The following is a 14432-nucleotide window of genomic DNA, read 5'->3' on the forward strand; positions in this document are numbered from 1 at the left end:
GGATAGATAAGCACTATAAAAATACAAATGGACTATTTACTACAAGCCAAAGAGAAATTTAACATTCACTTAGCTTTATTTCAAATTATGCACAGGCTATATTTGAAAAAAAAAACAAAACCAATTTTATCCGCAAAAATCTATGTGTTTAGAAGATTTCACTTAAAACAAGAGACATTTACTATAATTTACCAATGTTTACTATAGTTTAACACACAATAAAAGTTAAGAATATTGTAAGTAATTAAACATACCTGCGTCTGGTTAACAGTAGGCATCAGTGAATGCAGAGGTATAATAATGAACCTATCTGAAAGTTAAAACAGTAAACATAATGGTATGTCATGGAAAATTCAGTGCTGTACAACAAAACTAAATCATCTGGACACAAAGGATAAAAAAGGAGGTGTTTCTCATTCCTAGTCACCTTTCTTCAAACTGGCATAAATGTACTTTCCAGTACTTTGGTAATACATCATCAATATACCTAACACTTCTTTTGACCACACCACATCCAGCTAAACTGCATTAGTCTAAATTTTCATTGGAGAAAGAGAATGAAAAACTTACTAAATACAGAATTCTGTCCCTGTCTGAACAAGTCATATCTGTGTTAGGTTGTTCAGGATATGAGCATCTACAATTAAAGGAAAAAAACCCACACACGTTTCTGGGCCAAACAGCAGCATATTAAAATAAGGTTTAGCTAAAATAATGCTGAGGTTTTTGACAAGCATAACTACATGGCAATCATGCAGTTTCTCTTGATAAAGAATTCACTTTTCTATATGAACAGTTTTCTATTGTGGATGTAGTAAAACAAGTCAGATTCATGTACCATCAGTTCAAGAAACATATTGATTCAAATGGAGGGAGGGATAGCTCCGTGGTTTGAGCATTGGCCTGCTAAACCCAGGGTTGAGAGTTCAATCCTTGAGGGGGCCATTTAGGGATCTGGGACAAAATAATCTGTGAGGGACAGTACTTGGTCCTGCTGTGAAGGCAGAGGACTGGACTTGATGACCTTTCGAAGTCCGTTCCATTTCTATGATTAAATGACCACTCAGTTACTGTGAAGGGACTAAGGGGTAAGCCTGTTCTATGTACACTACATTAAGGGCAGCAGCCTTAAAAATTCTGCTCAAGTGTTAACCTTGAATACAGAGCATTCTGTTGAGATACAGATGTAACACTTTCATTTTAAGATCTTTTTCTTAAGTGCTGCAGGCTTTTGCAATTGTGACAAAATTGTACCTTTGTGTTAGGCCATTTGATTTGGGGATTAAAAAAGTCAAATTAAACTGCAGTATTTCATATAACTGATACCTTATGGAAAAATTACCAGTTTCCATGGAGTTTTTAGAATTTAACACACATTTCTAATGAGCTGAATTATGTGATCAGTTGCATCTTCAATCCATATTCTATCACATGCTTTGTTCAGGTTCCACATTAACATATAAGCAATACTACAGAGAACATAGGTGGCTTCTGCTGGCAATGCAGTACTGGCTGGTTAATGACAGATGAAGTGCTTAGTAGGAAGCTGACTGATTGTCAGCATTGAATATATGAGCCAATGGCCTTCTGGTTAGTCAACAGCAAAGTCCTCAGCAAAAAGAAGAGAAAGGCGGGAGTCAGCCATAGGAAAAAATTTTAAACCATTGTCTTTGGTTTAATTCTAAAAATCATAGCATCTATTTATTGTGGCTCTCTAAGCATATCTGTGCTGTAACATCTGTATCTTTAGGGTAATTTTAAGATTTTGAATAAAAAGGAAACTGGTAAGATCTGTGGAACAGAACTTGCTGTATTATATTTGGGACTGGTTAGCACAACTTGAGAGCTTCTAAATATGCAAAAAACAAAAAATAATTTAGCATCAATTCTGCAGATACTTGATTGAAAGCATTTGCAATATACCAAGAGTGATGTTTAAGAGATCATCTATCTTTACTGTTTTATCTATATCTAGTATCAGATGTAGCAACAATTTGTTGCTGTGGAAATCACCATCTTCGGTATTATCACTTGAGGTAGGAATAAGCAGCAGAAACAGATATACTCCATGTTTGTGTTTTTATATAATGGTAGTTTGTACACCCATACTCTTGTGATAACTTACAAGTCCTGAAGTGAATACTTTATATATAGGCATGACTAAATTCAATTTTAATTTTTTTTTTAATTTCAATGGATAATATCAATGTTTTAAAGTATATTTTCAATTTCTAGAAACTGAAATTTTTCACAGATGCAGGAATTATTGGGGGCAAACAATAGGGGTTCAGACAACTATTTAATGAGTAGACAATGAGATTCAAAAAAGTTAAAGCTTTATAACTATTAAAAATCAAATTGTCAACATCACATCAAAATATACAAATTAAATATCCTTAAATCAAACTCTAATAAGTCCTCAAGCAGCATTTTTCTTACTTTGCCTATTTGTAAATTTCATTTGTCATCGATGAAAATATTTTTTACTTGGTTTGTGGGTGTACCGTGAAATCAATGTTTATAGATAAAGTATAGATAAAATCTAATCCTTCTAAGCCTATTAATATACCAGTCCACTTCAATACTTAGGCTATGTCTACACTGCAATTAAAAAATCACGGCTGGCCCATGCTGGCTGGCTTGTGTCAGCTGACTCGGGCTAAGGGGCTGTTTAACTGAGGTATAGACGTTCCAACTTGGGTTGGAGTCCGGGCTCTGGAACACTCATCTCACAGGGTCCTAGAGCTTGGACTCTGTGAGATGGGAAGGTCCCAGAGCCCAGGCTCCCATCTGAACATCTATACCGCAACTAAACAGCCCCTTAGTCCGAGTCAGCTGACACAAGTCAGCCACAGGTTTTTAACTGCAGTATAAACATACTGTTAGTTTCCTTCAACAATTCATCTTGTATCATAGACAGAAGAGCGATTTGAAGAAGCAACACTTCCCAAACCATTGGTATCTAAAGCACAGGGCAAACAGTTCAGTGTCAAGAGAGAAATAAAGGCATCACTGGGGATGGGAATATAATAAAGCTTCCTAGGAGAAACAAGTTTTAAAGGAGTTGTCAACAGCAAAGGGGAAGGAAGAAAGGAAAGTTCATATTGGGATAGAGATGGACCATCCAGGAGAATTCTGTGTATGAGAATGGACAGAAGGAGGGAGATGTGGGTTTAGAGTCATCAACATGGAGATGGAAACTCAACCATGGGAATAAGTGTCACTGGCAAGATCTTTGGATGAACGACAATACAAAAGTGCAAAGATATCGTATATATAATGATAAGCACAGAGAGAAGGGAGCTAGGAAAAGAATAGAGGGATGCCAACAAAGGTGGGGGAAGCTGATGAACCAGAGAAGTTGCTAAGGAAATGGTCACTAAGAATAAAATGCTATTCTCATAATTATTTTTTACCTGACTTAAACATGACTTGTGACATCAAGAGGTCATGTAAAGTGCTAATATTGTCCCAGCCTGGGAGAAACACCAGTATTGCACCATCCTATATATGAATGGGAAAAAAAAGATTAAATTACACACTAAATTACACAAACATACAAATGTTGAGTAATATCTTGGATGGATGACATTTAAGTTGAGACACTACTGAATCAAATATTCCACAAAATTTTATGAACTTGTTTTTAAACAGGAGTGACTGTATAAATTTTATCTGGATTTTAAAAAGATTCCAATGGAAATCTGATTTTAAAACGTTCTTCTGTAGTGTCTGCAATCCAAAATATTGAAGCTTTGCACTAGTTTGAGAAACAGACAGTGCAACTAAATAAGAGAACTATAAACAAGTTTATTTTAATTTTCCAAACAAAAAAATGCAAAGCAAGCAGCACAAACAGCAAAAAGGTTTTACTCTCAGGTTTTAATTATCTAATGAGTTATTTGTAACATATGAAATCTGATATTTATAAATATTTGTTTGATACCTTATTTTAAAGGGATTGTCAGGTAACAGTCAACAAATGTGCTGCTTGTCCAAAGAAGGCAGAATTATTCCATGGTCCACTTATTTCTTCCTATAATTAACTCACATTTCAGTGCTTGATATTTGTTACACTGTCTCACGTGTAGAACCTTTTTGACAATGTATATAAGTAACTGAAATATCTTTTTCTCAGAATTTCATTAGGGATTTTAATCTCTAATGTATACCTGCATATTCCATGACATACTTTCTCAAATAAAAACCAGGAGAATTAAACTTGAATTCTAAATACGATTAAATTTAAAGAAAAAACAAGAATTACCATACTCGATCAGACCCAATGGCAATCTAGTCTGGTATACTGCCTCTAGCAGCAGCAAAAGCATGATGCTGCAGAGGTAAGCAATAGTAAGAATTTAAGTCCATTAATTTTTAAGCAAACAAAACATAACTGATTGTGTTAATGTGTAATTAGCTAATGTAAATCCAGGACGAATTAAAAAAATACAAATGCTGTATTAAAGTTTATAGTTTACAAGTTAACAGCCTTAAAACAGCTGGGACAAGAGCCTCCTAGTTGTATGTGTAGTAAACATCTGAACTAATATGACACCATTAAGTTATAATAATTCACAGGCTTCACTGCATCAATATTTTTTAATGTATTTGTTTACCCAGCTGAAATAATTTAAAGTCTATCTGCCCAGCACATGATACTGTAAAGAAGTAAATTACAACTCAAAACAGTACAGTTAATTTTTCTACCCATTTGTCAACAAAAAGCAAGAAGGTGGAAGGCTGGTGATTTACTTTTATGTTCATGAAGTTTCCAGGCAGTGTTTTTAAAGTGATTTTTGCACAATTAAATTCTTCACTACATTCTTTGATTACTACACTATTGATGTTGATTTTGACATACACTGAGTGCAACAATGAATGTAAAGATACCAACTGGCAATAAATTAATTTAAATTTTATGCTACCTTCCATCAAAAGACTGCAAAACACTTCACAAATCATTTATTAAGCCTTAATATCCAATTAAACTATTACCCCCACTTAACAGACGAGAAAAAACAAGTTGCGTCAGTGTCAGAACTAGTAGGAGAGCTCTGTGCTTTATTCACTAAACAATGCTCCCTGTCTAGGTAATAAGAGCTACGTAATATGGTTCAGTAGTTATCACTAAGAGAAGCATGAATTTTTAGGGTAAGATTTTCAAAGCTGCTATGAAGATTTAAATGCAAACTCTTGTCAATGGCCCCTATTCAAAGGCACTTATGCACATGCTTACTGTAAGCACATGCTTAAATCTTGTTGACTTCAACAAGGCATGTGCTTAAGTGCATTCCTGAATCAGGGCCTTAAATGAAAATTATGCACCTAAAGCCTACAGGTGGTTTTGAAAAATCTCAGCCTCAATTTAATGATGTAACCCCAAATAATTTCCATCTATGTTTTGACATTTTTAGTGACTGCTGACCACAATGCAGAATTTCCTGAAATGTGGTGTCATGTTCTAACATTGTATCCTTTTCCCATGGCTGTTAAAATAGATCACACCTAATATTTCTATTGTAACACTACTGTAAGCAGAGAAGAATCTTAACTTAAATATTTTATTTGAGTGAGTGATTTTGTAAAGAATATAAATCCAATGGGAACATGTACAAGCCCATATAAGGCTTTTGTTCATTAGATATGTAGCTCCTAGTGGGAGGAAAAACAGTTTGCCACGCAATATGACCTGAGAACATTTATAGGATTGATTGTTAGTGGCAGATTTTTGGTTTCAGCATAATAATTCAAATCTATAATTACAATCAAGCTTTGTGAAAACTGTTAGACAGCATGAGTCAAGTGATTTAGCTAGAAAGAAAATTAACTTATTTAAATACGTTATGCAAATCATACAGAAACTCACCTCTTCTTCTAGGACAATGTGTCTGATAAGTGCTGCTATAAGGTCAAGATCAATCTTGTCATCATCCATCATTTCTAATGCATCTATAGTACCTGCTGAATACCTATAGATAATGTGTGTACATAATGACAAGTCTTTAAGAAAAAAGAAACAAACATTCACTCATTTCAAGTGTTTCTATTACAAGGCTATTGCAATTTGACAGCAAAGAAAATGCAGTATTCTTGTATGATATAGTTCTCTTGTTTATACACTAGACTTGCATAGATCTATACCACATTTTCCCTAGATTTAGAGTCTGGAATAATGTGAGAGCTTTAGGACAATGATACTTTGCTCTAAATAATTTGAGACAGTTAGGTCACACTATGGCATACATCAAATTAGTGCAAAGTAAGACTACATAATATTTAGCCCAAGTACTTAACATATACAAAATGTTTTGAGTTCCATTGATAAGTAAGGTGAAGTGTCAAGTTTCTGAATATAACATGTCCAAATTAAGCTAAATTAATTATTTGGTTTAACAAAATTGCTGCAGCTGAATATTTCATGCTTCACCATTCAAACTAATTAACTGCCTCAGGGACTTAACTCTTCAAGCCAGCAGTTATCCAATCAGTGAATACCTTGGAATGCATTATAAATGTGTCATCATTAAAAATCATTGAAGTTCCAGCAAAGAGGGGAAGGAAGAGAAGCCTGAGAGGAGAAAGTGGTGAGGAACATATTGCCAGCGGTGGCTCTAGGCACCAGCGCTCCAAGCGCGTGCCTGGGGCAGCAAGCCGCGGGCGGCACCCTGCCGGTCCCTGCGAGGATGGCAATCAGGCAGCCTTCAGTGGCATGCCTGTGGGAGGTCCGCCGGTCCCACAGATTCAGCGGCAGGTACGCCGAAGCTGTGGGACCGGCGGACCTCCCGCAGACATGGCGTCGAATCTGCGGGACCGGCAGACCTCCTGCAGACATGCTGCCGAAGGGAGCCTGCCTGCCGTGTTCGGGGTGGCAAAAAAGCTAGAGCCGCCCTTCATGTTGCACAACTTTCTTTAAAATAATTTATCCACTGCTTGAATGCTGTAAAGCTCTGAAAAGTGGGGCAAAAAAGGTGTTTACTGGGTTCCTGAAAGGGAGATCTTCCTTCCTTATCCCTGTCATGACCCTTATTGAAGGAAAAATAGGTGAGACATGAAGGGGTTAAGATAACTTTCTCCCCAGTCACCCTATTTCCCTTCCCCCTCCTGCAGGAAACTACTCCTCAAAAGCCTGTGGGTAAGAAGGCTTAACTGCCTGGGATATTAATGCTGCTACAGTTTGGTTTTCTTACCATAGCTGACCAATGCATTTTGCTCAAACAAAATCTCCTATAGAGGGGCATGTTTTCAAAAAGAGGTCCATTTGCAAAGCTTATAATGGAATTTAGGCTTCCAAGTGGTCATTTATGAGTAGAATCTTTGTAGTTGTGTGTTCAAGTGTAGGCAAACCATTGAGCCACATATCTATAATTCAGTTTTGGAGTATGGCCTCAGAATGGACTAAATGGTTAGTGAGGTAGGGAAGAGAGAAAGATGTAATTCGTGCAGTCCTGGGAGAAGGATTGGCTGGGTTATCCATTCATAAAAAAGGGACTTCTAGGATGGATTATTCATGCCTCTTGAAATAACCACTGTAATGTCCATGAGAGCAAAGCAGTGTAAGCAACCAAAGGGAAAGGACTGAAAATCAAAGAATATCAGTTAAAATGGTAAGTATAACAAAGGTTTGGTTTATGTTATTTTTAATCCAATTTATTTGTTTAGAGGTCGGAAGAAAAGGAGGTCAAAAATATTTTTTAAAAAAGTTGTGGAATGTTTACTCTTCTGTTTTGTTGATTATGAGGCCAGACTACTAGCAATATCTACTACAAAGGGAAAGATAGAGCAAGTACGAAAGCCATCAGGGAAAGAATTAGGAATCAGAGTATAAGCAGTTTGATGAATAGAAAGAATTGTGGACTATACATGTGCATGCCAATAGCAAATGGCTGATTGCGACTTCTTCCCCTACGTCAGACTTGGAGTTTGCAACTTTTAGTTTAACCAAGCATGTGTGATACTGTGCTAGTATGTCATCATGACACACTTACACTTAGCATTGAACTGCACTACTCACAATGTTATAGCCATCTCTATGTAACTGGTAATCATGTTCTAAAAATTAATTAATTGCATATTATAATCTCATATTTCTCAGCTGTAGAAGTACATTGATAATGGGTAATACCTGACAGCATAGAAGTGAACAAATAAGACCTACCTTCCTCGCAGCTGCCTTAGATAATCTGGCCATCGTTCTCTATAGATTTCTTCCTTCTCTTCCTTTTCTGGTCTGCTTATCTGTCCTTGCATAAAGCCCTTCTTCCGCCGTGGTCTGTAATCTGTATCTTCTGGAGTATATCTAAAAATACACATTTATTATGGTCATTTAATATTTTATTTTAATTTAAAAATTAAAAAAAAAAACTTCTTAAAGGTTAACAAATACATTGGTGATTCAACCCACTGACAATAACATGCAAGATTTTAGTTGTAACTTGTAATATTATGCTTTAAAGAAAAATAGCTGAAGAAGCCTTATCTACAAAGTGGGCTCCATTTCTACAAAGCATAAAAATAGGGAGAAAGAATTATTGAATTTTCTTATAAGTTATTTAGCTCAATCTAGCTACCTGAAAATGCAAAGATAATCAAGCATTTTAACATGAATAACTGACCTAGTTCAGGAGGGGAAAAAAAAAAAAACCAAAGGACTTAAAGTTGAGAATTTTATTTTGACTACTGATAGCATCTTGCTAAAAATATGATGCCATTTGTGAAAACACAGAAAAAGCTTTTTTTAAACAAGATGTCTGCCATCAGTTCAGAAATGTCAGTTATCATTTGAAACAAGACTGAAATACACATCAGTTTGTTCATGGTGAGATGTGACTTGCTTCTGTGGAAAATCCAGCCTGCTAGGCTGAGCAAAAATGATCATTCTATGTATGTGCCTAGTAGCATCCAATACAGTTACGTGGATCTTTACTTTCAGAAATAGACTGACCTTAACTTTTCAATTACGTCTTCCAAAAGATATTCCACAACAGGGAAAGTGAATCCAGGTATATGGATCATGGGACAATTGTCTATTGAGGAAGAGTGTAACTTATTAATTCTTAGAAAACAAATAAACACTATTCTATATCAAAAATAGTTAGAAAAATGTCAAAACAATTCCTTTCTACTTAACTGCATACCTATTAAGTTTGATTTTCATGTACACTTAATGCTTGTGAAAAGTATCAAGTTAACACCCCCAGAAATTCACTAAATAGACCAGCACAGGCAACAGCAATGCATGCTTCCCTATGTTCTAATCAATGTGACTGAAACCCAAGGCAGATGAACCACTTGTACACTGGCTGGCATATCATAGGAAGATCTGCACTGCCAATCCACTCACTCACGGTCTCAAGGGTGCTAAATGAGAGTTTTAAAAATTAAAGATAATGTCAACTTCTGTTTGGCAACTTATAGTGTGTATTAACCTCTACTGTTCTGAAAGACATCTCATGGAGGAAAACAAAAGCAGCAACATATAACCATGATAGGATAAATCAAGGAACCTTGAAGATTGCACCCTACTTTGAGACCTCTTAACAGGTGACAGCTATAGCTAACACTGAAATAATCATTATTTTTGATTTAAGTCAAACCCACACTTTTCTTTTTTAAAACTGCATTATTAAACAGTACATGTCCAAAATACATATAGCAAATATTAAGTACGTTACATATCTTATCAATATTACGATACAAGCATATCACCCACCAAAATATTCTGAAAATTTCTCAGCATTCAAAGTAGCACTCATCAGTATTACTTTCAGGTCTGGTCGAACATTTAGAAGATCTTTAATAACAGTCATTAAGACATCTGATTGAAGATTTCTTTCATGGATTTCATCAAGAATAACATGACTAACACTGGACAATTGCCTAAAATAAAAGAATGCAAAGTTGATAACATTTATGTTTAGCAGAAGCAAGGCATTAAAAAAAAAAAAAAAAAAAAAGACAAGTGCTAAAGAATGGAAACAAAACAAAGAACCATTAAAAAGCTAGCTCACTAAAACTCTGATATTTATATTTAAAAAGAAACTAGTGAATACAACTACTTACTTGTCTGACTGGAGCCACTGTAGGACGATTCCTGTTGTACAGTACAAAATGGAACCTTGTTTCCTTGGTAACCGACTGAAAAGAGATGCATTAAGAATTTCTGAATTCTCTTTTCTAATATTTTACAAAGTACTTTAAAAGCTCCAAAGCAGAATGCACTTTCAAGTGTCTATAATGACAATCTACATCATTCACCGTATTCTCTAGGCCTGTTCATTTAGAACTAAATTAGTGCAAGAGGGGATTAAGTCAGGGCTAGGCCATAGTATGCCTATGATGAGGAATGGATCATTTGCAATCTGACAGTACCAGGCTTTACAGCCATTATTTGTCACCGTTTCAGGATTAGCTTTTCTCTACTCATCCCAAAATGTCGTTAGACTAAAAACAAGGCAAAATATTGTTCTCTGTTAAACAGTATTTATACATGAGAATATAATTTCACTCCACGAATAATTTTACATCCTGAATAAAAACACCTGTGCACAAAAACAACACTGGAATATCAGATTAACACTAGGGCCATATTCTCTATTTTTAGCTTTTTAGATCAGTTTTTCATTTAAGGATTATTCCAGATACATCAGTACCTACACTAAAACCCTAAGCCTGCAAACACAGACGCAACATGCTTAACCTTACATGATGTTAAGTTAAGCACATGCATAAGTGTTCACAGGATCAGGGCCTAAAGCTACTGACATTTTTAACTTTTAACACTCCCTTCTATATGTCTGTTGTAATAAGGCTGTTTCCAGATTGGAAACTGCACAAACTGTGATTTGCAATTTGACCATTCAAATGGTTTCCAGTGTAACCGGGATTAGTACACAAGATATTTTTAAGTCTTTGAACCATAACATTGTTTTGTTCTTTCTCTGCCTCAACCGGCACCTCTTATCTCAACTTTTAACAGTTTAGTTTAAAATGTGCGAATTGATAACCTGTTTATCCTGTGCTATTTGTAATTCTTCCACCACATGGTGTTCATTTTGTTTATCCCCTTTAAATTAACAGAATTACAGATGTAAACTTGCTCACCATGACAGGAAAGTAGAATATACTACAAAAATTGGCTTCTCACCAATTTAAGTAACATTAAAATTCAACCATTGTAGTCAAGCTTTCAAGTACGTACTTAGTTTTCCTCCCAACCATGTACTGGAAAAACAACAAGGAGTCTGGTGGCACCTTAAAGACTAACAGATTTATTTGGGCATAAGCTTTCGTGAGTAAAAACCTCACTTCTTCAGATGCATAGAGTGAAAGTTACAGATGCAGCCATTATATACTGACACATGGAGAGCAGGGAGTTACTTCACAAGTGGAAAACCAGTGTTGACAGGGCCAATTCAATCAGGGTGGATGTAGTCCACTCCCAATAATAGATGAGGAGGTGTCAATTCCAGGAGAGGAAAAGCTGCTTCTGTAGTGAGCCAGCCACTCCCAGTCCCTATTCAAGCCCAGATTAATGGTGTTGAATTTGCAAATGAATTTTAGTTCTGCTGTTTCTCTTTGAAGTCTGTTTCTGAAGTTTTTTTGTTCAATGATAGTGACTTTTAAATCTGTAATAGAATGACCAGGGAGATTGAAGTGTTCACTTACTGGCTTATGTATGTTACCATTCCTGATGTCCGATTTGTGTCCATTTATTCTTTTGCGGAGGGACTGTCTGGTTTGGCCAATGTACATGGCAGAGGGGCATTGCTGGCACATGATGGCATATATGACATTAGTGGATGTGCAGGTGAATGAGCCCCTGATGGTGTGGCTGATGTGGTTGGGTCCTCTGATGCTGTTGCCAGAGTAGATATGGGGACAGAGTAGGCAACGAGGTTTGCTACAGGGATAGGTTCCTGGGTTGGTGTTTCTGTGGTGTGGTGTGTAGTTGCTGGTGAGTATTTGCTTCAGGTTGGGGGGTTGTCTGTAAGCAAGGACTGGCCTGCCTCCCAAGGTCTGTGAGAGTGAGGGATCATTTTCCAGGATAGGTTGTAGATCGTGGATAATGCGCTGGAGAGGTTTTAGCTGGGGGCTGTATGTGATGGCCAGTGGTGTTCTGTTATTGTCCTTGTTGGGCCTGTCCTGCAGTAGGTGATTTCTGGGTACCCGTCTTGCTCTGTCAATCTGTTTCCTCACTTCCCCAGGTGGGTATTGTAGTTTTACGAATGCTTGATAAAGATCTTGTAGGTGTTTGTCTCTGTCTGAGGGGTTGGAGCAAATTCGGTTGTATCTTAGGGCTTGGCTGTAGACAATGGATCGTGTGATGTGTCTTGGATGGAAGCTGGAGGCATGTAGATACGTATAGCGGTCAGTAGGTTTCCGGTATAGGGTGGTGTTTATGTGACCATCAATTATTTGTACTGTAGTGTCCAGGAAGTGGATCTCTTGTGTGGACTGGTCCAGGCTGAGGTTGATGGTGGGGTGGAAATTGTTGAAGTCCAGGTGGAATTCTTCAAGGGCCTCCTTTCCGTGGGTCCATATGATGAAGATGTCATCAATATAGCGCAAGTAGAGGAGGGGCATTAGGGGACGAGAGCTGAGGAAGCGTTGTTCTAAGTCAGCCATAAAAATGTTGGCATACTGTGGGGCCATGCGGGTACCCATAGCAGTGCCACTGACTTGAAGGTATAAGTTGTCCCCAAATCTGAAGTGGTTGTGGGTGAGGACAAAGTCACAAAGCTCAGCCACCAGGCTTGCTGTGGCCTCATCAGGGATACTGTTCCTGACAGCTTGTAGTCCATCCTCATGTGGAATATTGGTGTAAAGTGCTTCTACATCCATGGTGGCCAGGATGNATCCTGGCCACCATGGATGTAGAAGCACTTTACACCAATATTCCACATGAGGATGGACTACAAGCTGTCAGGAACAGTATCCCTGATGAGGCCACAGCAAGCCTGGTGGCTGAGCTTTGTGACTTTGTCCTCACCCACAACCACTTCAGATTTGGGGACAACTTATACCTTCAAGTCAGTGGCACTGCTATGGGTACCCGCATGGCCCCACAGTATGCCAACATTTTTATGGCTGACTTAGAACAACGCTTCCTCAGCTCTCGTCCCCTAATGCCCCTCCTCTACTTGCGCTATATTGATGACATCTTCATCATATGGACCCACGGAAAGGAGGCCCTTGAAGAATTCCACCTAGACTTCAACAATTTCCACCCCACCATCAACCTCAGCCTGGACCAGTTCACACAAGAGATCCACTTCCTGGACACTACACTACAAATAATTGATGGTCACATAAACACCACCCTATACCGGAAACCTACTGACCGCTATACGTATCTACATGCCTCCAGCTTCCATCCAAGACACATCACACGATCCATTGTCTACAGCCAAGCCCTAAGATACAACCGAATTTGCTCCAACCCCTCAGACAGAGACAAACACCTACAAGATCTTTATCAAGCATTCGTAAAACTACAATACCCACCTGGGGAAGTGAGGAAACAGATTGACAGAGCAAGACGGGTACCCAGAAATCACCTACTGCAGGACAGGCCCAACAAGGACAATAACAGAACACCACTGGCCATCACATACAGCCCCCAGCTAAAACCTCTCCAGCGCATTATCCACGATCTACAACCTATCCTGGAAAATGATCCCTCACTCTCACAGACCTTGGGAGGCAGGCCAGTCCTTGCTTACAGACAACCCCCCAACCTGAAGCAAATACTCACCAGCAACTACACACCACACCACAGAAACACCAACCCAGGAACCTATCCCTGTAGCAAACCTCGTTGCCTACTCTGTCCCCATATCTACTCTGGCAACAGCATCAGAGGACCCAACCACATCAGCCACACCATCAGGGGCTCATTCACCTGCACATCCACTAATGTCATATATGCCATCATGTGCCAGCAATGCCCCTCTGCCATGTACATTGGCCAAACCAGACAGTCCCTCCGCAAAAGAATAAATGGACACAAATCGGACATCAGGAATGGTAACATACATAAGCCAGTAAGTGAACACTTCAATCTCCCTGGTCATTCTATTACAGATTTAAAAGTCACTATCATTGAACAAAAAAACTTCAGAAACAGACTTCAAAGAGAAACAGCAGAACTAAAATTCATTTGCAAATTCAACACCATTAATCTGGGCTTGAATAGGGACTGGGAGTGGCTGGCTCACTACAGAAGCAGCTTTTCCTCTCCTGGAATTGACACCTCCTCATCTATTATTGGGAGTGGACTACATCCACCCTGATTGAATTGGCCCTGTCAACACTGGTTTTCCACTTGTGAAGTAACTCCCTGCTCTCCATGTGTCAGTATATAATGGCTGCATCTGTAACTTTCACTCTATGCATCCGAAGAAGTGAGGTTTTTACTCACGAAAGCTTAT

General features: G+C 38.0%; 1 protein-coding gene across 1 annotated transcript in view; it reads right to left on the reverse strand.

Annotated features, from left to right (window-relative positions):
• DHX36 (DEAH-box helicase 36) overlaps positions 1-14432 on the reverse strand; it is a 35120-nt gene that overhangs the window by 11698 nt on the left and 8990 nt on the right. Inside the window, 7 exon segments of the mRNA XM_034781497.1 lie at positions 255-310; positions 3417-3504; positions 5870-5972; positions 8159-8299; positions 8945-9026; positions 9713-9879; positions 10063-10137. Coding sequence (XP_034637388.1) covers positions 255-310; positions 3417-3504; positions 5870-5972; positions 8159-8299; positions 8945-9026; positions 9713-9879; positions 10063-10137 — 712 coding nt within the window.

Source organism: Trachemys scripta, chromosome 9 (assembly GCF_013100865.1).
Source record: "Trachemys scripta elegans isolate TJP31775 chromosome 9, CAS_Tse_1.0, whole genome shotgun sequence".
NCBI lineage: Eukaryota > Metazoa > Chordata > Testudines > Emydidae > Trachemys > Trachemys scripta.